General features: G+C 39.1%; 1 protein-coding gene across 1 annotated transcript in view; it reads left to right on the plus strand.

The window, feature by feature from the left end:
* The window catches only part of LOC126302894 (zinc finger protein 708-like), a 161,546-nt gene that overhangs the window by 59,329 nt on the left and 74,912 nt on the right, over positions 1 to 27,305 (plus strand). The window contains exon 3 of the mRNA XM_049991749.1: positions 17,833 to 17,962. Coding sequence (XP_049847706.1) covers positions 17,833 to 17,962 — 130 coding nt within the window. The remainder of the gene's footprint in view (positions 1 to 17,832; positions 17,963 to 27,305) is intronic.

Raw genomic sequence — 27,305 nt, forward strand, 5'->3', positions numbered from 1 at the left:
TGCGCAGCATTTGTGCACCGCCTCCGTTAGTGTCAGCCAGTTTGCCGTGGCATACGGAGCTCCATCGCTGTCTTTAACACTGGTAGCATGCCGCGACAGCGTGGACGTGAATGTGCAGTTGACGGACTTTGAGCGAGGGCGTATAGTGGGCATGCGGGAGGCGGGTGGACGTACCGCCGAATTGCTCAACACGTGGGGCGTGAGGTCTCCACAGTACATCGATGTTGTCGCCAGTGGTCGGCGGAAGGTGCACGTGCCCGTCGACCTGGGACCGGATCGCAGCGACCCACGGATGCACGCCAAGACCATAGTATCCCACGCAGTGCCATAGGGGACCGCACCGCCACTTCCCAGCAAATTAGGGACACTGTTGCTCCTGGGGTATCGGCGAGGACCATTTGCAACCGTCTCCATGAAGCTGGGCTACGGTCCCGCACACCGTTAGGCCGTCTTCCGCTCACGCCCCAACATCGTGCAGCCCGCCTCCAGTGGCGTCGCGACAGGCGTGAATGGAGGGACGAATGGAGACGTGTCGTTTTCAGCCGCTTCTGCCTTGGTGCCAATGATGGTCGTATGCGTGTTTGGCGCCGTGCAGGTGAGCGCCACAATCAGGACTGCATACGACCGAGGCACACAGGGCCAACACCCTGCATCATGGCCGTACACCTCTGCGCATTGCTGCGAAAGGTGGATATACACTGTACTAGTGCCGACATTGTGCATGCTCTGTTGCCTGTGTCTATGTGCCTGTGGTTCTGTCAGTATGATCATGTGATGTATCTGACCCCAGGAATGTGTCAATAAAGTTTCCCCTTCCTGGGACAATGAATTCACAGTGTTCTTATTTCAATTTCCAGGAGTGTAGTTATCTGGTGTTTACTGAGAATATTTGCAGAAGTGCAGTCTATGGAAAACTGTGTCCAGGAAACGGAATTGGACGATCTCCAGAAAGATGTTCTTCATTGTAGTGTATTGAAATTTCAGGCCGTAGCGAGAATCTTACAAGGCAAAATGTAGGTTTAGTTTTAAATTGTAAAATACCTTTCACAGGGGCGACCTATCAAGAGGAAGAATTTTTTTGGCATACACGTACAGCAAATGCAGTGATGAAAGATGCATCCCATTGGAGGATCCAATACTGTAGTAAATAGTGCTCCTCTAAGGTAAATTCAAAGCATCAGGAAAAGAAATAATCGTTTCTGTATTATTTATTTTGATCTGATGTGGCTCAAACAAAACAGTGTAATAAACAACGTGTGATAAGCTTCAAAAAGCAATGATGGGTTAAAAGTTCTGTACGGCAAAGGAAACACTTACTGCCTGTCATCCAGATCTATGAAAAATTTAGAAAGTAAAAAAAAAAGTTGCTTAGAGCAACATGCAGACGCATCTGCCTGTGAGCATAAATTAAATGGCATTTTTATACATATAGCTGTGTGTAGGTCCCCATTCAGTAATTTCCAACGATTTCAGAAATACTTATATTCTGCCATCTGGTAGTAAGAGAGAAGCATATTATTGTATGTGTGGTTTTCAGTGTAGGTTTTCTGAAAGAATGTGATACAAAGAACGACCTTAAGTAATTACTTGGTTCTTTCAATTTGAGATAAATTAGTGATTTTGCTTCATAGGTATTACAGGAAGGCAGCACTCAGAGAGATATGTGATAAACTGAACACAAATTTAATAAAAATAAATACTTTTTCTTTGAGAATGATCTGTCCGATCATGATGCAGAGCTAATTATACTACATCACGTAGTTCCATGCAAATAATGCAAAACAGTCATCCAAAATAGCACATTCAATTTAACTATTGCAAATCTAGCAAGAGAATGGGATGAGATCTACAGGGAACCTGATGCCAGTTTCAAATTCAATTCGAAAATAATTTCCGTAAGGAAACAACAAAACCTAATCGTAAGAAACAATCTAAAAAGTTGTGAATAAGAATATGTTGTATACAGAAAATGGAAATTTATTTTACAGCCAGGAGGGTAATTATCCAGTAAAAGCCAATCATTTAAAAAACTGTTGCACTATATTAAGAAAAGGTATTAAAAAGTCAAGAATTGTGTGCTTAATGTCTCAGATTCGCACCTCTGATAATAAAACAGTTTGGGATAATGCTAGAAAGGAAACAGGAGAGTCGAAATCACAGGAAGACTTTATTTCTATCAAACTCAATGAAAAGTTTAACAAAAACCAGAATTACCTTCAATAATCATTTTGTAAATGGTGTAAACAAAATAGGATCCAGCTGTTTATTAGGAAATAATTGGTTGTACATGGAAGAAGCAGTACCTATGCAACTTGATAGAAATGAAAGTCTACCCACCTCAACCGAAATTAGGAAAATAATAAATTCACTCAAAGTAAAAGCTCACATGTAACTTATAGCACTTCCAGCAGAAAACTGGAAGCCTGTTGTGAGTAGGACATGCACTAACGGTTTAATTCGTATTTAAGTGGAAGAATCCAGAAGGTAGAAATTAACAGTAACAGTATAGTCATCGGTCCTCTGACTGGGGAGGTATCAAGAACAATGTCCCACAGTGTTCGTTTTGTTCCCCAAATTTTTCTTAATATATCTTGATGACTTGGCACTCTACATTCATGAAGATGCAAAACTAGTTCTTTTCCTAATGATGCAGTAATCACACCCAAACAATAATTATCTGAGGAAATTGTGAATTATGTCATTCACAAAATGAAGTGGTTGTCTGCAGATACTCTCACAACAAATTTTGAGAAAACAGTATATACTGTTCTGTGCAGTAAATGGCATAATACCATTGATAAATATAGATCTGGAACAGAAATCTGTTGCTAAGCAGAATATTCGAATTTTCTGGGTGTGAGCATTGCTGAAATATTAATTTGAAGAAACGCATCAATGAGCTGATGAAACATGTCAGTCCAGCATCTGATGCTTTAAGGGTTGTTGCAAATTTTGGTGACAAACATATCGGTAAATTAACTCATCGTTAAGAGAAAAAGTATGTATTGCACAAAATTGCATAATCAGAATAATAGGTGGAGAGCACCCAAGATCACCTTGCAGATACTTAAGAAACTGGAGGTATCACCAGTACATTTGCAATATGTACATTAACTTACGGAATTTGTTACTAATGATGAATCACAATTCAAAGACAACAGAAAAGTGCAGTTGGCTAAATCTGACTTGGGCACAGGAAGAGATGTATTGTGCTACCACAAAATTGTTTGGCCATTTACCAGGTAGCATTAACAGTCTGACCGATAGTCAACCTGCATCTAAAAATAAATCAAAAGAATATAACAATGATGACATTTTCTACTCAGCAGATGAATTTTTAATTATAAAATAGTGATTGTAAAATAGAAAATATTCGTTGTGTAAAGAAACCTAAAGTTAAACTCACAAGCTTCACATGGCAAAATGTCATATTCATGATCTGTGGAACGAGTATTAATGTAATGTAATGTAGTGTAATATCATGAAACCAGGCAGGAACTGTACACTTAATTAGATATTTAGAGTAAAAGGTTCTAAAGGGTGTGTGTGTGTGTGGGTGTGGGTGTGTGTGTGTGTGGGTGTGTGTGTGTGTGTGTGTGTTTGTACACAGATGACATACACTCTCCAGTAAACAAACCTCACCAAATGCGGAAAGCTTCAATGGGAGGTCCCTTAATTTTTCTCTTTATCACAAATTGTTTCCACGAAAGAATCAGAGAGTAAAGGATATCAGGGAGATACTGTGGGGGAAGGATGATGAACATTCACAGTGATTTCAACTTCCTATGAATTATGACAAAGGAAATATTAACCTCACTCTCAACTAGGGCAGAAAGCCACACCAACATTTGTAATTGAATTGCTCAGTGAAAACACAGATAGCAGTGATGGATATGGAGCACTTAGTCCAGTGCCCAGTCTTTCACTTAGCAAAGATACAAGATGACCATTAGTAAGCTGTAGGAAAAAAATCGTAAATTAGTTAGAAACTACAGCGTTTACACACTTCATTCAACATGTAAGCTTTTCTACAGATATTCTGATTTGGATTATGACATGTTTGATATGCCTGCCAACAATGGCGATGCTGTGGTACAGCCAGAGTGCATAATTCTGCAATACCCACTGAAGTGTCAGAACATCAATGTCGTCGATGACCCCCTCAATGTCGGTTTCAGCTCAGTAATGGTTTTGGGGTTACTGCTGTACACCGTGTCTTTAATATTGTATTGTATGTTAACTGGGGACCTAGAAAAGACAGAGAGGCTCCATCCCCACTGCAGCTGCAGTAGTCCACAACCCCACGACCACTACGACAGTCAACCCCTCTGCCGCCCCACACCGAACCTAGGTTATTGTGTGGTTCGATCCCCAGTGGACCCCCAGGGAACGTCTCGCACCAGACGAGTGTAACCCCTACGTTTTCGTGGTAGACAAATGGTGGTGTACGCATACGTGCAGAGCTTGTTTGCAGAGCAGTCGCCGACATAGTGTAACTGTGGCGGAATAAGGGGAACCAGCTTGTATTCACCAAGGGAGATGGAAAACCGCCTAAGAATCATCCACAGACTGTCCGGATCACCAGACCTCGACACAAATTCGCCTGGCGGATTTGTGCTGGAGAGCAGGTGCTCCTTCCCGCCCAGAAAGCCGTGCGCTGGACCGCACGGCCAACCAGGCTGGCGTTGTCTTTAATATAGCCACACAAAAAGGACTCTGATCTGCTCAGATCCGGATTAGGGATGTTTCAGAATTCCAGTAATTTATTATTTTATTTTTCAGTTAAATTTTTGTAATTCTGATTGCTAAGAGCTGATACACTAATAAAGAAATTACATTATCCGGCCATTGCAGAGTAATACTGCAGCAATAGAACTAAAACGAGAGAATGTCACCAAAAGAAATCTTTTGTTGCAAAGAAAATGCGCCATTCAAAACAACAAAACGAGTGCATACACAGGCGTCTGCCGACATCGATGTTAAAAATTCTGCAATATTTTCTAACAACGACCTGCTTTCAGTATGTCTCATTCCTGGGCTGATTTTGATTAGTGACTTCACAGCTGCTTACATTTCTGACAGGACATGGTGAAATATCACGAATGTTGGTTTCAGAAGTGTTCCTTTCAACGTAAATGTAAGATGATGATGTGTGTCAGACTGTGTGATGAATTCCTTAAATCATGGAGCATTACATTCTCATTCAAGACTTAACGCTTAGGACCAGCAACATTGAAAAATTTGGTCCCAAAAGACCAGCAATTTATGCCATAATTTTAAGTTTTGGTGGCACTCTTGGATTTCATATATCTTGAAAAGATAATACACACAGAAAATGACCAAGTTTTGAGTTTAGTCTCTCATAATTATTATAGTTCTTTCATTGATTACAGATTATGCATTAATGCTGGTAAAAAGTATAGTTGCCTTTTCAAAAACAAGACTGAAGTAAGTCCTTGAGCGATTTCACATGTAACAAGCATTACTGTGGGAATCGTCAGTGGTGTACAGAAAATGTAAACAGCCATGTAACCCACGAAGTGTCCAGTGCACATCAATGACATTTATAATCGTGCTTGTCAGGAATATAAAGCTGCTAAAATTGAAGCTGGTGCTCTTAGGGTCCTGGCTAACCACACCTCGAAAAAAAACAGCAAAAACTTTTGAAAAGTCAATGTTATATATCAACACTAAGTTTTTCTTGTACTTGTACTGGTGTATATTAATTTAAATCATTAACTTCTTCAGTTTGTGTGTTTGCACATCTTAACATTCATGTTGTCATTGGCTGACTACATCATTGCCTATGCTCTGAATATTTATGCCATCTTTGGCGAGATCATGTGACAAGAGCAATGCTTGGCTGGCAAAAGCACGCCACAATCATGATTTCAGTGCTTTGGAAGCTAGCGTAATGTAATTGATGGAATTTGTGTTTATACTTACTTGATACAAAAATATGTAGTGTACCTGTTTCCATGCATCAAAGATCTTTCAAAAATGCTTTGATTTTTGCTAGGTTGAGATTCATAAAGTGCCAGGAAGTTATGCGCAGGTTTATATATCCATAACCATTCAAGGGATTGATAAGGTTTACAGCTCCTAGAGAAATAATATCATCTTTTGACATGGAAGAATGTACTTCCATCCAGTAAAAAGTTCTTCAGCCTAGAAAGCGCATTTCTAATTCGGAAATCTGGGATATTTTTCTTGCCAAAGTATACCGCCTAGTTAAGGTTTAAGCCTTCCATGTGCAATGAAGTGGCTATTGACAAGAAACACTATGCACTAGTGGTACATTTGTTTTATCAGACCAGCGGCACTGCATTGGAGGAATATTATTGAAATAAATGTGTTGAAAAATACAATCAAGAAATTTAAAGAAATAGGTGAATTGAGTGGTGCAGCAGACACTCATAGTGGTTGCTCTAGTTGCTTTTAGTACAACCGACCATGCAGCAGATGGCTCAAATTCCACAGTAAGTGTTAGAGTGCTCACACTCAAACTGACACTCACACTCTGCCTCTGCCTGTGCCTCACCCCAATCAACAGTTCAAAACGTTTTGTGGCACATTTTAGACTAGTATCTCTGTAAGGTTCAGAATGTGTTGCTAAAGAAAGCTTATGACTAAAGAAACCCTATGATAGGATACAACGCCTCAACTTTGCTTTCATTTTTCGCATATATGGAAATGAGTGACCTTTTGCTGGGGAATATTCTTTGGGTGGGCAAGGCATATTTTACTTTGCATGGGGCTGTGAATACACAGAACTGTCACATATGGGGTTGTCCTCCCAAATCTTGTGCAGGAACATCCACTCCACTGAGCTTACGTAACAGTGTGGTGTGATTTCACAAGCCACATCTGAACCTTATAAAGACCTTGTTATGCAACAAGATTCCATCATTTCTAGAACATAATAGTGTCTGTGACATTATTTTGATGTGAGATGGGGTGGCACGATATGTCAGTTGTTGAGTGAACGATTCGTTTCATGACACCTTCGGTATCATCCACGTTATATCTATGTAGTTTAGATATGTGGCCTTTGAGATCCTCTGACCTGCGTTGATGCGACATGTGGATGTTGGAATATGTGAAAGATTTTTTGGGGATGTATCCAGATACTCCTGATGAGAAGGATATCATATGATGACAATCAAACTTATTAAACTGGATTTGCTGTTGGGAACTGTTAACCATGTCATGTCATGTCATGGATCAGCATGTTGTAGATTCAGTGCACCATTTTGAACATTTCACTTCTGATCATATCCTAATAAACATATCAGAACAACCATTATCATTGGTCTAATCGTTTCTCCTCTTTTTCCTGCACTGATAACTCATTCTCACTGATAACAGCGCCATATTTTCACCTGGTGGCGGAAATTGAAAAATTATTTTTCAGTGTACTTGGTGAGGACACCAGTTAATGAACACCCTACAATGTTAGAGAATCCTGCAAAGTATAGAGCCCACACTGTAGCACCCAGAACACTGTCAGTGTAATTATAATCACTCGAAACGCCTCAGATGGAGTTCTTGCCATGAAAAGAGGGTGCTTTTCAGACAAATTTGTCCTCAGTATAGTCATAATAAAGTAGCTATGATGTCTTGCAGAGATACCACACTCGTTCTATGATTGCTACTCAGCAGGGGTTTTATCAACAGTGTGTATTTATTGTTATTACTATGTAATAACTATGGTCACTGCTGCCAATGTCTTTTACAATATGTAGTGTGTGCCACGTCTCTCTAACCATTCAAACCAGCCTGAACAGACTTTTTATTCTCAATGAGTACTGTCCGCAGTCATGGTCTATTAGCTGGCACTGCTGCTTCTAGATCATGGGGTCCTGGGATTGATTCCTGGCCGCTTTGGGGACTTTCTCTGGCCAGTGACTGGGTATTTGCATCGTCCTCATCATTTCTTCATCATCATCATCATCATCATCTGTGACAGTGGCTACCTTTGACTGCATAAAAAATAGAATGTGTAAAAAAGTAGGACTTTGTACAGGCGCTGAAAACCGTGCAGTTGAGTGCCCCACAAACCAAACATCATCATCCATGAGTTCTGAGACTTAAAGAACCGTACTTCAACGTATATTGATTATTGAGGGGGTTGATAGTCTTCGGGAGTGGTGACCCCATTGTAATGCCAGCTTATATATATGCAGTGGGACTTCGCAACCAGCTTCGGCCGAAAGACCAAGTAAAGATGGCAATGTCCTATTAATCCCCCGACCTTACTAGGTGTTGGATAGAGAGGTACCAGAGTAGATAGATACAATGTAAGAAAGGGTTTTTGTTCATAATGACAGCTCTTTGGCTTCAGAATCGAGACAACGTAGGAATAAAGTAGAGGTAACAGCTGTAGTGCAACGTTTATAACATATGTAGTCTAAACCATTAGCAGTGTTATTGTCCAGGGTGTAGTATGTGTGTCGATAAAATATATGAGCACTTCCATTGACACTGCATGAATAGTGTATGAATGTGCCTGCTACAAAAATTGTTGTGCAGTAAAGATTAAGGATTTGCCACAAGTACCCAGTACCTACACAATGCTTACATGGATGTCTCTAAGACTATTGATAAATAAGTAACATAAAAATTTATTTATTGTTGAACTTTTCCACAAATTCTCTTCATTATTCTGGTTTGTTTACGGTTGACTGGCATAGCATAAAATTTTAATTGTAAGTTTCATTTCTAGTACTTTGAGAAACAGAAAGGTATTTGTTTGAAACCTTACTTGCATATTGTTTTCGATTTCTTTCTTCATTATTAATATGCAGTTAGGCCCTCTCTTACACCTAACCAGGCATACTCAGATTGAACGAGTTACAGTTTCTACATAACATTAAGGACATATAGCCTATTATGCAGTATTGATGTTAAAGAAAAAAATAGATATTATAACATTAGTACAATGTAATTATAACAATAAAAAATAATTATAACAATCAATAATAATAATAATAATAATAATAGTAATAGTAATAGTAATAATAATAATAATAATGACTATGTATATGAAAGTAAACATAGTTTTCTTTTCTGAATGTCAGTCCCATTGTTAGTTGGGAATTTTCTCGTTATGTTCTTGCAGCTTGTGAGTTATTCTCATCGAGCAGAGAGATAAGACGATAGAATGGGGTGAAAGAGATATATAAGAGGTAGATAGGTTAGAGGAAGAGAAATAGAATGGTAAAATTCGAAGCTGTGATGGAGAGGAGAAAGAAAGAGATGGGATGGGCACAAGAATGGTGGCTATACCGTCCCTAATATGTAAGTTTTGAGTTCCCTCTTGAATGTTGAGTAGTTCTGGATAAGACGCAGATCACAGGGGAGCGCGTTCCATAGTCGTATGGCTGAGATGGAGAACGACACGGAGAAACATTTTGTGTTATGTAAAGGTACAGCCAAGATGATAGATGTATCCGTTCTGGTGTTGCGATTGTGGAATGATGATAGGTGTTTAATGTGAGAAGATAAGTATTGGGGACACCAGTGGCTAAGAAATCGATGAAATAAGCACATCGTGTGGAGATCGCGTGCCGTATGTGGGCGTATCCAACCTAGCTGGAAGTATGAAGGACTGATATGATCATACAACCGAATATTGCACACGTATCTAACGCAAGCATTCATCACTAGCTACAGGTATCTAGAATTTTCATTATTTGTGCCGTGTTGAACTACATCGCAGTAGTAAAGATTAGGCAAGACTAGTGTTTGGACTAATTTTTGTTTAACATGGATTGGAAATATTTATCTAAATTTTTGAATTGCAAGTAGGGAGGAGAGCGATTTCCGGCAAGCTGTGACTGTTTGTTCAACCCAGTTTAGGTGTTCATCCAAGATAATTCCAAGGTCTTTTACTGTTTTTTGGTATGGTAGTTGGGTACCATTTGGGAGTATTTTAGGGACCCTTTCGCGAAAGTACCGGCTGATTAACTTTGGATGAGATATAAGTATGACCTGGGATTTCTTGGGGTTTAGTTTCAGACCTAGGTCTGTGCCCATCGAGAAACAGAGTAAAGATCTGCGTTCATACTCGCTACTGCGCCAGCAATGTTTTTGGGGCTTGCACTTATGTACAGTTGGATGTCGTCGGCATAAAGATGGTAGTTGCAGGAGTGAATCACTGAAGAAATATCATTAATGTACAGTGAGAAGAGTAGTGGACCAAGGACGGAGCCTTCTGGAACTCCAGAGCGCACGCTTTTCCATGATGACTTTTCCGACCCACAAATGACTTGTTGACTTCTGTTTTTGAGGTAGCTGTCGAACCAGTGTATTGCGCTGTTTGAGAAATTCAGCTGTTTCATTTTAATTAGTAATATATCGAAGTCAACTGTGTCAAACGCCTTGCTAAAGTCAAGCAGTGTTAGGATAGTAGCTTCACGTCTCTCCATAGCATGTTTAATGTCATCAGTTACTTTGATTAATGCGGTTGCTGTACTATGGTGCTTTCGAAAGGATGACTGATATTCGTCATGGATGTTATGAGTTTTGAGGTAATCCGTCAGTTGTTCATGGACGATGTACTCCAGGGCTTTAGAAATTGCAGGTAGTATGCTGATCGGCCTGTATTCACCTGGCGACTTAGGGCTGTCAGTCTTGGGTATAGGCTGGATTAAACTTTGCTTCCACTCAGTAGGATATATACTACTGACAAGAGACAGGTTGAAGATGTCTGTGATAACTGGAATAATAGTGTCTACGACCTTCTTAATCATACCAATGCTCACTCCATCATTTCCTACTGCCTCGGAAGAGATTCTCATAATTGCCTTGTGTACGGTGCCGGTAGTGACATGTTTTAGGAAAAACTTATCTCTCGAGAGATTGATATCTTGGGGCTGGTAATTTGTCGCTGCGTGGCAGTTTACAGCTGTTAAGAAGAAATCGTTTAATTCTTCTGCAGACGCTTGATAAACAGCGTCAAATCTTCGCTTCCCTATACCCAAACTGCGCAGCTTTTTCCACAGTGCAGCAGGTTTTGATATGCCGCATACGACAGAGCGGGCATGTCTGATTTTGGCATTCCTCACGCTTTGCTTGGTTCTGTTTCGGAGTTTCCTATAAGCTTCGTACGCCTCAGCAGTTGGGTTACGCTTGAAGGCCCTGTGTGCAGCATCACGTTTATTCATTAACTGGCGTAATGCAGTGGTGAGCCACGGAGCGGGAGCTCTCTTTACCTTAACAGTGCGTTGAGGAGCATGTTTATCATACAGTGCAATAATTTTGCGACATAATTGCCGAATTTTTTGGGCTAAAGTCTGTTCATTGCTTATATCATGCCAAGGGATGTCTAAGCAATCCTTTTGAAGAGCGTCATGGTTAACATTTTTTAAGTTTCTGTAGGTTATCAGGTGAGATTTTTCTTTGGTAGTATGCATTGAGTAATTTAAGAATATCACGTCATGAGCAGAGTCCCGGAGTGGATGTCTGATTGGCACGGATTATTTTATCTGGTTGCTTTGTTGCTATTATATCTACGATTGTGTGGCTGTGTGGCGTGTGATGAGTTGGGTCCAGCGGTGTTAAACACATATCATTGGAGTGGAACAGTCGCCTTAGTTTTTCGGCAGAGGGAGATTTTAACTGTAAGTCGATGTTTGTGTCGCCCATAATGATTATGTGTTCATACTGTGTCACGAGTGAGGACAGGGCAGACTTAAAGGAGGACATGGCACCGACGTTTGGAGGTTTACTCCAATTAGCAGTTTCTGATTTGATGTATTTATTTCGAAAAACAAGAACTCTGCTTCTCCTTCGCCCTTTGCATCCGATGTGCATAGCACAGAAGGTGTCAGATCTGTGCGAACATAGGCACCCACACCATCCCCGTGTCGTGTTTCACGATCTGCCCTTACGAGAGAGTAACCAGCGATTCGGATAGCGTCGGAAGAAATGTTTGGTTTTAACCAAGTTTCAGAGACGAGGATAATGTGGAACAGCTGATTGGCAGAACAGGTCACAAAACTCGTCGAAGTGAGCCGTTAGCGACTGCGCGTTAGCGTGGGCCACAAAGAGCCCGCCGCTGGAACCGGTCTGTCCCATTGTGGCCGCCTGTAGGACCGAGCGCGCAACTGTTTACCTGCCGGCCGGAAGAGGGACAAAAGCTGGATTTCGCGGGGCAAGACATATTTATAGGTGTGTCCTAGGTCGTGACTGACTCAAGCGTCTGTGGACTAAAGGTGAAAAACACGCTGGAAGTATCGAGGAAGGGAGTGAAAAGAAAGATGGAAAGTGGCAGTAGTAGTTACGAAAAAGATAGTAGTAGTAGTAGTGGTAGTGGCGAAGATGAAAATAACATATATAGAAAGGCGGTTGTAAGGAGATTTAGTGATTCAGTTGTCTACTTCTAGAATCTGACACACACCATGATCTCAGTTACGTTCAAAACTCGTGTGATCCCAATTGTTGTTGTTGTTGTTGTCTTCAGTCCTGAGACTGGTTTGATGCAGCTCTCCATGCTACTCTATCCTGTGCAAGCTGCTTCATCTCCCAGTACCTACTGCAACCTACATCATTCTGAATCTGCTTAGTGTACTCATCTCTCGGTCTCCCTCTACGATTTTTACCCTCCACGCTGCCCTCCAATGCTAAATTTGTGATCCCTTGATGCCTCAAAACATGTCCTACCAACCGATCCCTTCTTCTAGTCAAGTTGTGCCACAAACTTCTCTTCTCCCCAATCCTATTCAATACCTCCTCATTAGTTACGTGATCTATCCACCTTATCTTCAGTATTCTTCTGTAGCACCACATTTCGAAAGCTTCTATTCTCTTCTTGTCCAAACTAGTTATCGTCCATGTTTCACTTCCATACATGGCTACACTCCAAACAAATACTTTCAGAAACGACTTCCTGATACATAAAACTATATTCGATGTTAACAAATTTCTCTTCTTCAGAAACGCTTTCCTTGCCATTGCCAGTATACATTTTATATCCTCTCAACTTCGACCATCATCAGTTATTTTACTTCCTAAATAGCAAAACTGCTTTACTACTTTAAGTGTCTCATTTCCTAATCTAATTCCCTCAGCATCACCCGATTTAATTTGACTACATTCCATTATCCTCGTTTTGCTTTTGTTAATGTTCATCTTATATCCTCCTTTCAAGACACTGTCCATTCCGTTCAACTGCTCTTCCAAGTCCTTTGCCGTCTCTGACAGAATTACAATGTCATCGGCGAACCTCAAAGTTTTTACTTCGTCTCCATGAATTTTAATACCTACTCCAAATTTTTCTTTTGTTTCCTTTACTGCTTGCTCAATATACAGATTGAATAACATCGGGGAGAGGCTACAACCCTGTCTCACTCCTTTCCCAACCACTGCTTCCCTTTCATGCCCCTCGACTCTTATTACTGCCATCTGGTTTCTGTACAAATTATAAATAGCCTTTCGCTCCCTGTATTTTACCCCTGCCACCTTTAGAATTTGAAAAAGAGTATTCCAGTCAACATTGTCAAAAGCTTTCTCTAAGTCTACAAATGCTAGAAACGTAGGTTTGCCTTTTCTTAATCTTTCTTCTAAGATAAGTCGTAAGGTCAGTATTGCCTCACGTGTTCCAACATTTCGACGGAATCCAAACTGATCCTCCCCGAGGTCTGCATCTACCAGTTTTTCCATTCGTCTGTAAAGTATTCGCGTTAGTATTTTGCAGCTGTGGCTTATTAAACTGATAGTTCGGTAATTTTCACATCTGTCAGCACCTGCTTTCTTTGGGATTGGAATTATTATATTCTTCTTGAAGTCTGAGGGAATTTCGCCTGTCTCATACATCTTGCTTATCAGATGGTAGAGTTTTGTCATGACTGGCTCTCCCAAGGCCGTCAGTAGTTCTAATGGAATGTTGTCTACTCCAGGGGCCTTGTTTCGACTCAGGTCTTTCAGTGCTCTGTCAAACTCATCACGCAGTATCGTATCTCCCATTTCGTCTTCATCTACATCCTCTTCTATTTCCATAATATTGTCCTCAAGTACATCGTCCTTGTATAACCCTTCTATATACTCCTTCCACCTTTCTGCCTTCCCTTCTTTGCTTAGAACTGGGCTGCCATCTGAGCTCTTGATATTCATACACGTGGTTCTCTTCTCTCCAAAGGTCTCTTTAATTTTCCTGTAGGCAGTATCTATCTTACCCCTAGTGAGATAAGCTTCTACATCCTTACATTTGTCCTCTACCCATCCCTGTTTAGCCATTTTGCACTTCCTGTCGATCTCATTTTTGAGACGTTTGTATTCCTTTTCGCCTGCTTCATTTACTGCATTTTTATATTTTCTCCTTTCATCAATTAAATTCAATATTTCTTCTGTTACCCAAGGATTTCTAGCAGCCCTCGTCTTTGTACCTACTTTATCCTCTGCTGCCTTCACTACTACATCCCTGAGAGCTACCCATTCTTCTTCTACTGTATTTCTTTCCCCTATTCCTGTCAATTGTTCCCTTATGCTCTCTCTGAAACTCTGTACAACCTCTGGTTCTTTCAGTTTATCCAGGTCCCATCTCCTTAATTTCCCACATTTTTGCAGTTTCTTCAGTTTTAATCTACAGGTCATAACCAATAGATTGTGGTCAGAGTCCACATCTGCCCCTGGAAATGTCTTACAACTTAAAACCTGGTTCCTAAATCTCTGTGTTACCATTACATAATCTATCTGATACCTTTTAGTATCTCCAGGGTTCTTCCACGTATACAACCTTCTTTCATGATTCTTAAACCAAGTGTTAGCTATGATTAAGTTGTGCTCTGTGGAAAATTCTACTAGGCGGCTTCCTCTTTCATTTCTTAGCCCCAATCCATATTCACCTACTATGTTTCCTTCTCTCCCTTTTGCTACACTCGAATTCCAGTCACAATTACTATTAAATTTTCGTCTCCCTTCACTATCTGAATAATTTCTTTTATTTCATCGTACATTTCTTCAATTTTTTCATCATCTGCAGAGCTAGTTGGCATATAAACTTGTACTACTGTAGTAGGTGTGGGCTTTGTATCTATCTTGGCCACAATAATGCGTTCACTATGCTGTTTGTAGTAGCTTACCCGCATTCCTATTTTCCTATTCATTATTAAACCTACTCCTGTATTACCCATATTTGATTTTGTGTTTATAACCCTGTAGTCACCTGACCAGAAGTCTTGTTCCTCCTGCCACCGAACTTCACTAATTCCCACTATATCTAACTTTAACCTATCCATTTCCGTTTTTAAATTTTCTAACCTACCTGCCCGATTAAGGGATCTGACATTCCACACTCCGATCCGAAGAACGCCAGTTTTCTTCCTCCTGATAACGATCCCAATTACAAATTTATAAACACTCGAAATTTACCAGAGCCATGCGATACAAAACTATATACCCAATACATTGCAAATAAGTGAAAAGTTACAGTCAGAACAAAAGAAAAGACTGGAGCACGCCTTCAGTATCTGTAATCTGTTATTTCCCACATGTTCCATATACTGGGCACCTGAAAAACATCACAATTCTGATCTGTGGGAAAGTATTTAACTGCAGGTGGAATAATAGGACCAGATAGTACAGGGGTAGCTGATGCATCAGCTGTTATCACTGCCACTCAATATGAAGTGTCATCCTGCAGTGTTTAATGGGTGGTGATGTGGCCATTAATATGTGTGTCCTCCAGTCAATGGTCTTCTGCAATGCCAGATGACCAGATCTTGGGAAGATGTAGAACTTTTCAAAAAGGCTCACTGCAAATGTACTGGAAAATTTACAACAATTTCCATACCTTCAGACAGTATTTCCATTTGTTTAAGGCTTCATATAAGTTGCATTGCCAAAAACGCAGTCTTAGATTGAAACCATCTGCAAGTGTACCATTGACATTCATTCATCAGTTTGCAATTTTTTCCCCTTGATTCGTGTGACATTGATTCTTGTTCATGAACAGTCATTATCCACCTAATTATCATCCATACTAGATACCTAATCAAAATATTGAAGCTTGCACTAGTTCTTGAATCACTGGGAATCAAACAAAACTAAAATCTTTTTACTAGGTGAAATAAATTTATCATTGCCAGAGGTGAAAGTGTCTGCAAAACAAAGAGAAGGCACTTAACGAGCTAAGATAGTGCAAGAGGAACACTTAAAAATTATTTCTCTTATTTAAATCTTAAATGCCTTGAACTTAATAATTTTGAATTATAACATGTAAGTGATACATCTTTTGATAAATTTAATAAATTTGTGTAGACTATTACCTTGTAGCAAAGTATTTTAAAAAGATTGTAACACATGCAATCAATTTAATTGTGATCAAAAAATTTCAAATCAAAGTGACAGTGACTCAGATTAATCATTATTGACTTTTCCTCTGGTTATTTTAGTTTTAAAGCATTTTTACCTCATCAGTTCTTTCGTTCTGGTGGAATATTATAATTTTAAATCGCTAACAGTAAATATATAATTTATGATGCATTTTTATGACTTGTGCCCTATAGTACTGGATTTATGTAGATTCAAATATTGTTTCTTTATATATATATATATATATATATAAACAATATTTGAATGTACATAAATCCAGTACTATAGGGCACAAGTCATATATATATATATATATATATATATATATATATATATATATATATATATATATATATACAACATTATTGACTCAGAGTACTGGTGGTAGGTGTGGCATATCATGTGAAGAAACGTGTCACCATCGACTGATCCAGGATGAATTTGTGATAGATATTGAGAAGTCAAAGCCCGAATTTGATACCCATACAGGAGATGTGACTGTTGATGAAGAATGTTCAGTTGCTACCCAATATGACTGTAGTACGAGGGAAAAGGAATTACATGTATATAGCTGTAATTTCTGCCAAGAAGGCTTTCCATCAAAATACCGACTCAACAAGCATGTGTTTATGCACATTGATGGCATGCAACCTCCTTTGTATGTCTGTAAGTGGTGTGGTGAGATATTTGACAGTAAATTTAGTTTGAGAAAACATCTGAGAATGAGTGAGAATTATCACGTCTTAACTGCTGGCAACCATGAAAAATATGGCTGTAGTGATGAGGATCAGAGCAGTATCCTTTTGGATAGTTTGCCAGAAGTTTCTGTTCCAGAACACAATGTTTGGTCTCCATACAAGGAAACTAGGGAAGCTTCAAAGAAGTCCTCCAAAGACGTGTGTAACACATCTATGAGAAATGATGCTGACAAAATAAGTGACTATGGAACTTTGTCTGCAGCTGTTAATGTCAGTGCCCAGGATGATCTACTTACTGCAAAAATGTGGTATTTGTGGCAAATGGTGTGGTAGAAATTACTTGACACTGGAAAGAAACCCCACAAATATGAGATTCGTGGGGAATCCTTTTCTCAGTCAGGTCATCTCAACACAGAGAAATTAATTCGCAATGGAAAGAAACCTCACAAATGTGACATATGTGGGACCTCTTTTGCTACGGTAGGTCATCTCAAGGCTTGCAATTTAATTCACACTGGAAAGAAACCTCACAAATTTAAGATTTGTGGTAGATGTTTTGCTTTGTCGAGCAATCTCAAGATACACGACTTAATTCACACTGGAAAGAAACCTCAAAAATGTGAGATTTGTGGGAACTCTTTTGCTAGGGCAGGTTGTCTCAAGACTCACAATTTAATTCTCACCGGGAAGAAACCTCACAAATGTAAGAATTGTGGTAGATGGTTCGCTAGGTCGAGCAATCTCAAGAGACACAAATTAATTCACACTGGAAACAAACCTCACGAATGTGTCATTTGTGACAATTGGTTTGCCCAGTCAGTCTCAAGACTCAGAAGTTAATTCACACTGGAAAAAACCTCACAAATGTGAGATTTGTGGGAAATCTTTTCGTAGGTCAGATAGTCTCAAGACACACGAATTAGTTCACACTGGAAAGAAACCTCACAAATGTGAGATTTGTGGGACATCTTTTGCTAAGTCAGGCTATCTCTAGACACACTTATTAAATCACACTGGAAAGAAACCTCGCAAATGTGTGATTTGTGACAAATCGTTTGCCCAGTCATCTAATCTGAAGACTCATAAATTAATTCACACTAGACACAAACCTCACAAATGTGACATTTGTGGGAGACGTTTTGCTTTGTCAAGTTATCTCAAGAAACAAGTATTAATTCACACTGGGGAGAAATCTTACAAATGTATTATTTGTGGCAAATCCTTTGCTTTGTTGAATGCTCTCAAGAGGCAGACATTAATTCACACTGGAAAGAAATCCCACAAATGCGGTATTTGTTGGAAGTCTTTTGTTAGGGCAGGGAATCTCAAGGCCCATGTATTAATTCACATTGGAGAGCGACCTCACAAATGTGAGATTTGTGGGAAATATTTTGCTTGTGTCCAGCATTCTCAAACACATGCATTAATTCACATTAGAAAGAAACCTCACAGATGTGAGATTAGTGGGCAATCATTTGCTATGTCAGGCGATCTCAATAGACATGCATTAGAACACATTGGAAGGGGACCTCACAAATGAGATGTCTGTGACAAAAGTTTCACTAAATTGGGTACTCTCAAGGCACATGCATTACTTCACATCAGAAAGAAACTAAAAGTAAGTGTTGGTTTACACAAATAGGTTTTCCTGGTTTGTGCCCTATAAAGTAATGGATGTAACAGGAGACAATAAATTGCTGTTCCTGTGAAACAACATTAAAATGTGGTAGAATTGTGGAAAAAGTGTGCAATGATGTGTACTATAGAGTGGTTACATGTAATGAGACAATATAAAAATCCATATCTACAGATTGTGATGTCAAGAACTTGTATTACTAAATACTCCAAAAACATGAATCAAATCTGTTTTTGTCATTAACACTGCTGCTTTTTCCTATCGATTTTGAGACAAGAAGGTTGTGAATTGTGATAAATCCTTACCTTCGTCAGTAATCATAAGTACAATGCAATATTCAGTATAAGGCCAAGGAAATGTGATGACTTGCTGCTTAATATTCCAGACATAGTCATTATGTAGTACTTGTAACTGCACTTTAGAAACAATGTTATAAAAAATATATCCATGGCACTTCCTTCACAAAGGCTAGTAAACTCAACACTGGAGAAACGTGATTATGGCATTATTTTACTAATGTATGTTTTCTCAAGAGATCTGTTGTGTGTGTCATTAGTAGTGTGTACATTTATGTTCTGTTCATATTAAACCTGCATTTGTAAACGTAACAACAAATATAACAATCTACTTAATAGCATGTTTGTCCACTTTTGGAACACAATACATGAACAGTTCTACATGATATGAACTTGACATGTTGTTTTCATATTTCTTGACGTATTTTGCACCAGTTCTATAGCACACATTCAGATCAGCTAAATGGTGTCGTCGAGACATCAGTGTTAGTTACCATGCTACTCAGACCACTGTGTAGTCGTTCTGTACATGTGACATGGACAGTTACCTGCTGAAAGCTGCCTTCACTGTGGGAGAGCACATCAGGCATGAAGGGATATATGTAGTTGCTATAAAAGTGACATAGTCTGCAACTGTCATGATGCCTTCAATTATTACCAGATGTCCCAAAGGAGCCCAAGTGACTTGTCCCATAGCATAACGGGCCCTCAATCTGGTGCCATTCACCTACATGACTGCATATCTGGATGTGGCATCTCACCTGGTGTAACAAGAAATGTCACTCGTCCTGACAGTTGGCAGTTGACATTCACTCCAGTATCAATGATCCCTTGTGCAATGCAGTTGCAATTGAACAGTTTGGTGGATTAGTATGGAAACATACAGAGACCATATGTTGTGGAGCGCTATGTTCAAAAATGTACACTGAATTGTGTGTTTTAAAATGTGTATGGCCTCTCCAGCATTATTTTTTGTCATTAGATATGCCTCATATTGCCACGTTTCCAGATTTACAGAGCAGACAAGCCTCTTATCTCCATGATTTGTGATGAGGTATAGATGTATTACATCTTTTCATAAGATTATGGATTTATCACCTTTCAGCCACTTTCTTTGGATGTTCACAACAGTAGCATTGGGTCCAGCCAACCAGCTTCACCACTTTTGAGTTGCTAGTTCCCAACTGCAATTCCACTGTAACCTGTCCTTTGCTAAAGTCACTTATGTCATTGGATTTACATGTTCACAGCCTATCTAATTGGTAGAACAATTCCTTCTTAATCTCTGATCTGCTATACTTGTAATCTGCTTACTGCATAATGTGTGTACAACATGTCATTCATTCTCCTCACAGGCAGTGTTCATGATATTTTCGCTCATCAGTCCATCTTCATGTAAATGGGTCAGATGGGAAAAATGTCTAATCTAACAAAATCATTGTGCTTGGTTACCATTTACACCAGTCCACAATAGCTATATTTTTTGTTTCACAAACCTATGTATATAATTCAGAGATATTGTAGATAAGTGTTATACACCAAAGCTCTTAATTGTTTGTTAATCGTTTAATACTATGTAAGGTACATGTAAGAACAACACTTGGGAGAGCTGAGAACATGAGTACTAAATACGTCTAGTGTTATATTCAAAGATGTTTTCATTCTGGATATTTTTCTTAATTGGTGTAAATAAACATGACATTTTAGGAAATGTGTACTTATACTTTATTTTTAATTTCAGAACGATTGTTTTTATTTTTGATTTTATACCTATTTGTTATTGGTGAAAGTGGTTTAGTACAAGTTCCATCATATGTGTAACAACTGGGGTTGGTTATAATTAAGTGATTGGCACTGTTCTGTTTTACTACACTTTGTAGAGATGTGATTACATTTACTCCATCTTTCTCATGATAAGACATCCAGATGTATTTTTATTAAATATTTTTGTTTATTTTTTATTTTTATTATTTATTATTTATTTTTAAATATTTTACTAAATATTTTCCAATAAAAGGAAAGAAAAACCAGGCTTCTGGACAATAGCCTTATATTCAGATGAGTCTGAAAATATACTACTAAGACTTTACATCTCGAAGCAAAACAGTAAAATTTGTAGTAACATGTTAAAAAAGGTTCACAATGTGGACTGAATATCTATGTGTGTCACCTAAAGATGGGTTATGTAGCGTTTCTCTAGTACAAGAGATGTAAGCATAATATAAACATATTCAGTGGATGTGTGGAAAACCACCCAAAGAACTGAGTCTACATAAACACAGTACATTCACATACATTAAAGAGTGTAACTGCACCTATTTAAATAATTACCTAAGCTAATCACTACAGAATAAATTATTGTACAAGAATTGTCAAGGAAAAGTCAATTGTAGGATGTGGATCCAGGAACATATGGCAATCAAGCATACTGTTTAAAAAAAACACCAATGGAGAGTGCTTTAAAACTTCTGACTGGTGTTTACATCAGACCTCTGCCTGTAAGGTCACTAATAGACTGAGGGCATAGTGCTGGTGAATGGGATGGAAGGACACATCTGATCAGACTGAAAGCTGGTTGCAAGAGAGCCAAACTGAACCTGGCTATGCTCTATGACTCTGTGTGACCATTAACAGCTGTCTGATTGATTGCTGGATGGGTTTCTAGAATTTTACCTCACTAGCAAAGCTTCCTGGAAGTGGAACCCATCAGTATCCTCACTGTCAGAATGGTATGAATGTGAGCAAGGCATATTTCATGAAGTGTTACCCACTCAGTCTGTCAGTCTACCACACACATTTCACTCTCACTCCATAGCAGCAGGCTAATTATTTCAAAAGTACAAAAGTAGTAGTTTAATGTTTGAAAATGATCCTTTGGACGGGTTGCTCTTGCTAAGGGATTCAAGCTTCTAATATGGGAATCAAAGAATTTCCAAAATACAGTAAAAAAGTGGACAGGAATAGAAAACTCAAAAGTAGTTAAGAAGTTACAGATAATAGTACAATAACTATGAGTTAGAATTGACTGATTTTGGTTATTGTAGAAATATATACAGCCAAGAGAGATGGTGCACTGGTACAGTGGTGTTGTAATGCAGAGGTAACAGATGTGCCAACCACGTTCTGAGACAGCAGGGACAGCATGAGTTCTGTCAAGATGCATCAGCTGTGCAGTGGCTAAGCTGCTGCAAAGGTCATTTCCGTGGGTAGTGATATAGTATAGTGGTCAGGAATGACAGCACTGGGGCCACCATTTGTTGTTACTAGTTGTGAAGATTATGAAATACTATAACACCCCATCGAAGGGGTGCAGCAGCAAAGGCAGGTTGGGTATTTCAATACAAAAGGAGGTTTAGCTAAATAATATTGATAAGATTCATAATTTTTCTATAATCTCTGCAGTTTGTAGTATAAAAGTTAAAACTACAAAGTTATTGAAGGATACATTACAAACTGATTATATATCCATAATAAGCTAATCTCATTAAGACAACAGTAGTGCTATCATTGTTTTATTAAATCTTATTTCATGTACTCAATTGATACTGATTGTTAAATCCTACCTCATTGGTCTGGTCCTTAACTGAGTGGAATGTAACTCTCCCATGTTACAGAATAAGGAATATGACAAAATTATACAATGAAAACAAACTAATACATATTAGCACCGCTTCTCCTAATGCTTAGTCGTAAACGAGAGTCGTGACTGAATTGTGCCAGGATCCAAAATCCTCTTAAGTATAAAATTACCCAACAGCTGCTGCCTGTGAACCACTGGTTTTGGTGATCTGAATACTTCACTATATCCTTGATTACATATGATCCATATAACAATTCTGAGGACAACTACAGTGACTGCAAGAGAGATGACACCAGGGCAACCACTCTATGTAGGTATTCCAGCTTACTCCACACAGTAATGTGTGCATTGCTGTGGTCAGTGGTAACTTGCAATTTTCCCAAGCTAGTATTCGTCAGTGGTTTGCAGAAAGCGAGTCTTTGATTTGTTTGGTAGTGTAGACAGGATGTCGGTTAGGAGCCATCACAAAAGGTGTTTCAGGCAAATTAGCAGAAAAAGTTTAAAGCTGTTGTGCGTGTAAGTTAAATGAGCAGATAAGCTAATTGTGGGTGTGATACATCATAGTAAGAACGTTAAATAAAAGACTACTGTTAGAGAAACTCAATAAGTAAGAAGTGTAAATGTATGGCTAAGCAGAGAACTGCTGCTATAGTTGACTGTGCTACCAAATACGGTAATCCAATTGAAACATACCATATGAATATCTTAAAAGAATGATCAAGGTTCCAGATAGTTCTCTTATGGAGTGGTAAGTCCATAATAAACAAGGCATACATCTAATTTGTGAAACACATGAATGGAGTGGTGATATTCCCATTGCTAAGATATATGAGCCAAGATGATGTGGATAAATCATAGGTAGGCTTATTGGGGGTCTAGATGAAGTATTTAGCTACATTCCTGTCACTGATAAAACACTTACTGTTTGACAACTGATGTGCCGAATCATTCCTCTAGGAAATAACACTGGCTCCTTGCTTAACTAACCAATTGAGAGACGGCACATACCGTGCAATAAGTCTTTGGAGAGTAGTTAAAGCAGACACTGCAACAAGGCAGCAGCGATAACTCATAGTATTGGTTGGAATAGTGAAACAGAACTGGAACTATCGTACTATGAGAGTTACATGGTCAAGATGTGCTCAGACTAGTCCCTTCTAAACGGAAGAAGAAGAACAGAACAGATTGAGGGACATGACAGTAGGGACAGGAGTAACAGGGAACGGTTAAGAAACTAACTGCAATGACATGTGACTACAGAATTTCTCCAGCAGCACAGGGTGACTGTTCGTCGCACATTAGCAATAGTGTAAGAAACCATGTCATTGAGAGGTTGTCCCTATTCCTCCTTGTTTACTGAGAATGAGAAACAGTGACTCTACATGCATTTTTAGCAGATAGCCAGGTTAAAAAAAGGGTAGCATAATATTCATTATCATGTGCAAGCACCATAGGATTGTCTAACAACAAAATAGTACAAACATGGATCCATGCATACCTTTATTTATATCTGTGGGGTCGTATCAAAATTATGTCCACTTGGATATTTACCATTTCTAATACAGGTAACTCCCATCAGGTCGTGTGGGAATAACTCGTTTTAATTGTGCGTACACATTTGAATACTGGTAGATGCAGTGAAAGCGCAACTACAATTAAGAAATAGTACTGTATTACTTGGCCAGAGTACACGCAGTGTAGTTCATGATACCAAAAGTGGATGGAAAGATAACATGCGTCACTGCAGTACATGTAATAAGTAAGTTTTTCCAGAAGGATATTAAATCACAGTTACTGGCTTACCTACAAAAGGAAGAAATAAAATCATTGTTGTATAAGAACGATGCACACCGACGATCAGAGTATTTCAAATGAAATACTGTGTTAAAGCTTAAAGAAAGGTAATCTACCACATATTAGTACAACAAACGATCTCACTGTTTTTGGCAAGTCTCAGAGCACAATGACTATCATGAAATCATTTCTGTCACACATGAACTACAGTAAACGAAATACAGAAAAAAGTAACGCAAAGCATAAAAAGAGGTATTCATGGAAATATCTAAAGTTAAATCCAAATGGACATTTATGAATGGCGTGCTTTCACAGTAACTGTCGCAGTGACAAGAACAGTTAACCCATCACTGTGTAATCACAATAATCAATGCATCTACCATAATTTGCAAAACCGTAAATATTTCTTATTCATCAATACGGCAGTGAAGGTTCTACTTTTGTTTGAAAATGGTTTGTCTCTTAACTTCATATAGAACTGGACATAATTAAACATTACCTTCCACAAACCATTGCAGGGAAACTGCGTTTGACACCCTCTGTGTCTTTTGTGCGTTTCAAGTATCATTGTCTGGTAATGAAATTAAGTTATTTGTGATACAGAAGCACTATATAATTCAACTTATCTATGCTTTCGTTCTCCTGACCTACTGTTGATACCCTGTTTTATGTCATGCTCGATCTGTGTTCTCAACACGTAGCAGTGTCTTTTGACAATGGACTTACCAGTGATGTTCAGAATTTCACGTCTGAAGTCTATTGTAAAGTAGGTGGAGAAACGAGAAAAATGTAGTTTTTAAAGGCGTAATACATTTTCTATAATGGCATACGACAAAATTCATAACCATAAATCGCTTGTTTCACCAGATCAGTCCACATGAGGTACGATACATTCCACCACGAAGTACGAAGACCAGGATTTAGCCGGCCGGAGTGACCAAGGAGTTCTAGGCGCTGCAGTCTGGAACCACGCAACCGCTACCGTCGCAGGTTCAAATCCTGCCTCGGGCATGGATGTATGTGATCTCCTTAGGTTAGTTAGGTTTAAGTAGTTCTACGTCTAGGGGACTGATGACCTCAGAAGTTAAGTCCCATAGTGCTCAGAGCCATTTGAACCATTTTATCCTTTACATAAAAAGAATATAGATTATATGAAGTGCAATGGTGCTGCCAAACAGTAACGTATGCTACACTATATGCATGTGTTCGCCTGACTACTAGTAAAATTTTGCAGTGTGAGTTACTCTTTGTTTACAAAAGGCTAACACAACCTTCAGACAATACTGTTTTTTACATTATAAATTCCTACCAGTGTGTACTACGAGACTCTGGGGTAATTAAAATAGCTGTGTTTTCCAGATTTTAAGCGAGTGTGTCAAGTACATGATCTATGTAGGTTACTCATTGCATAAGTTAGTCACAAACACTTGATATACAGGGTCGTCCATTGATCGTGACTGGGCCAAATATCTCACTAAATAGGCGTCTAACGAAAAAACTACAAAGAACGAAACTTGTCTAGCTAGAAGAGGCAAACCAGATAGCGCTATGATTGGCCCGCTAGATGGCGCTGCCATAGGTGAAACGGATAGCAACTGCGTTTTTTTTAAATTAGGGACTCCTAGTTTTATTACATATTTGTGTTATACGTAAGGAAATATGAAATTAGTTGGACCACTTTTTCGCTTTGTGATAGATGGCGCTCTAATAGTCACAAACATATGGCTCGTAATTTTAGACGAACAGTTGGTAACAGGTAGGTTTTTTTAAATTAAAATACACACTGTAGGTACGTTTGAACATTTCGGTTGTCCCAATGTGATACATGTACCTTTGTGAACTTATCATTTCTGAGAACGCATACTGTTACAGCGTGATAACCTGTAAATAACACATTAATAAATGCTTAAAATGATGTCCGTCAACCTCAGTGCATTTGTCAATACGTGTAACGCCATTTCTCTCAACAGCGAGTAGTTCTCCTTACGTAATGTTCGCACATGCATTGACAATGTGCTGACGCACGTTGTCAGGCGTTGTCGGTGGATCACGATAGCAAATATCCAACTTTCTCCACAGAAAGAAGTCTGGAGACGTCACGTCCGGTGAACGTGCGGGCTTTGGTATGGTGCTTCGACGACCAATCCACCTGTCATGAAATACGCTATTCACTACCGCTTCAACCGCACGCGAGCTATGAGCCGGACATCCATCATGTTGGAAGTACATTGCCATTCTGTCATGCAGTGAAACATTTTGTAGTAACATCGGTAGAACATAACGTAGGAAATCAGTATACATTGCACCATCGATAAAATGGGGGCCAATTATCCTTCCTCCCATAGTGCCGCAACATACATTAACCCGCCAAGGTCGCTGATGTTCCACTTGGAGCAGCCATCGTGGATTTATCGTTGCCCAACAGTGCTTATTATGCCGGTTTACGTTACTGCTGTTGGTGAATGATGCATTGTTGCTAAGTAGAACGCGTGCAAAAAAAAAAATCTGTCGTAGTCCTGTAATTTGTCTTGTGCCCAGTGGCAGAACTGTACACGTCGATATAAGTCGTCGCCATGCAATACTACTGGTGTTCCAGGAATCGATTAAAGAGTAGACAGTTTGAGACATTACCCCCAGGGACAAAAGGCCCCATCGTGCCCGTTATAATCAATCCCGACGCATTTCTTTCATCAAAACTCTGATCGTCCACAGATTACAGGAAGCCTCCAGATGTGCTTCGGGAACTACTACTAGTGTTCCAGGAATCGATCAAAGAGTAGACAGTTCGTGACATTACTCCCGTGGAGAAAAGTCCGCATGGTGCCCGTTATATTCAATCCCAATGCAATTTCTGTCTTTCATCAAAACTCAGAACGTCCACAGACTACAGGAAGCCTCCAGATGTGCTTCGGAAACTAGTACTTGTGTTCCAGGAATCGATCAAAGAGTAGACAATTCGAGACATTACTCACATGGAGAAAAGTCCG

The sequence above is a fragment of the Schistocerca gregaria genome, unplaced genomic scaffold (assembly GCF_023897955.1).
Source record: "Schistocerca gregaria isolate iqSchGreg1 unplaced genomic scaffold, iqSchGreg1.2 ptg000180l, whole genome shotgun sequence".
Taxonomy (NCBI): Eukaryota; Metazoa; Arthropoda; class Insecta; order Orthoptera; family Acrididae; genus Schistocerca; species Schistocerca gregaria.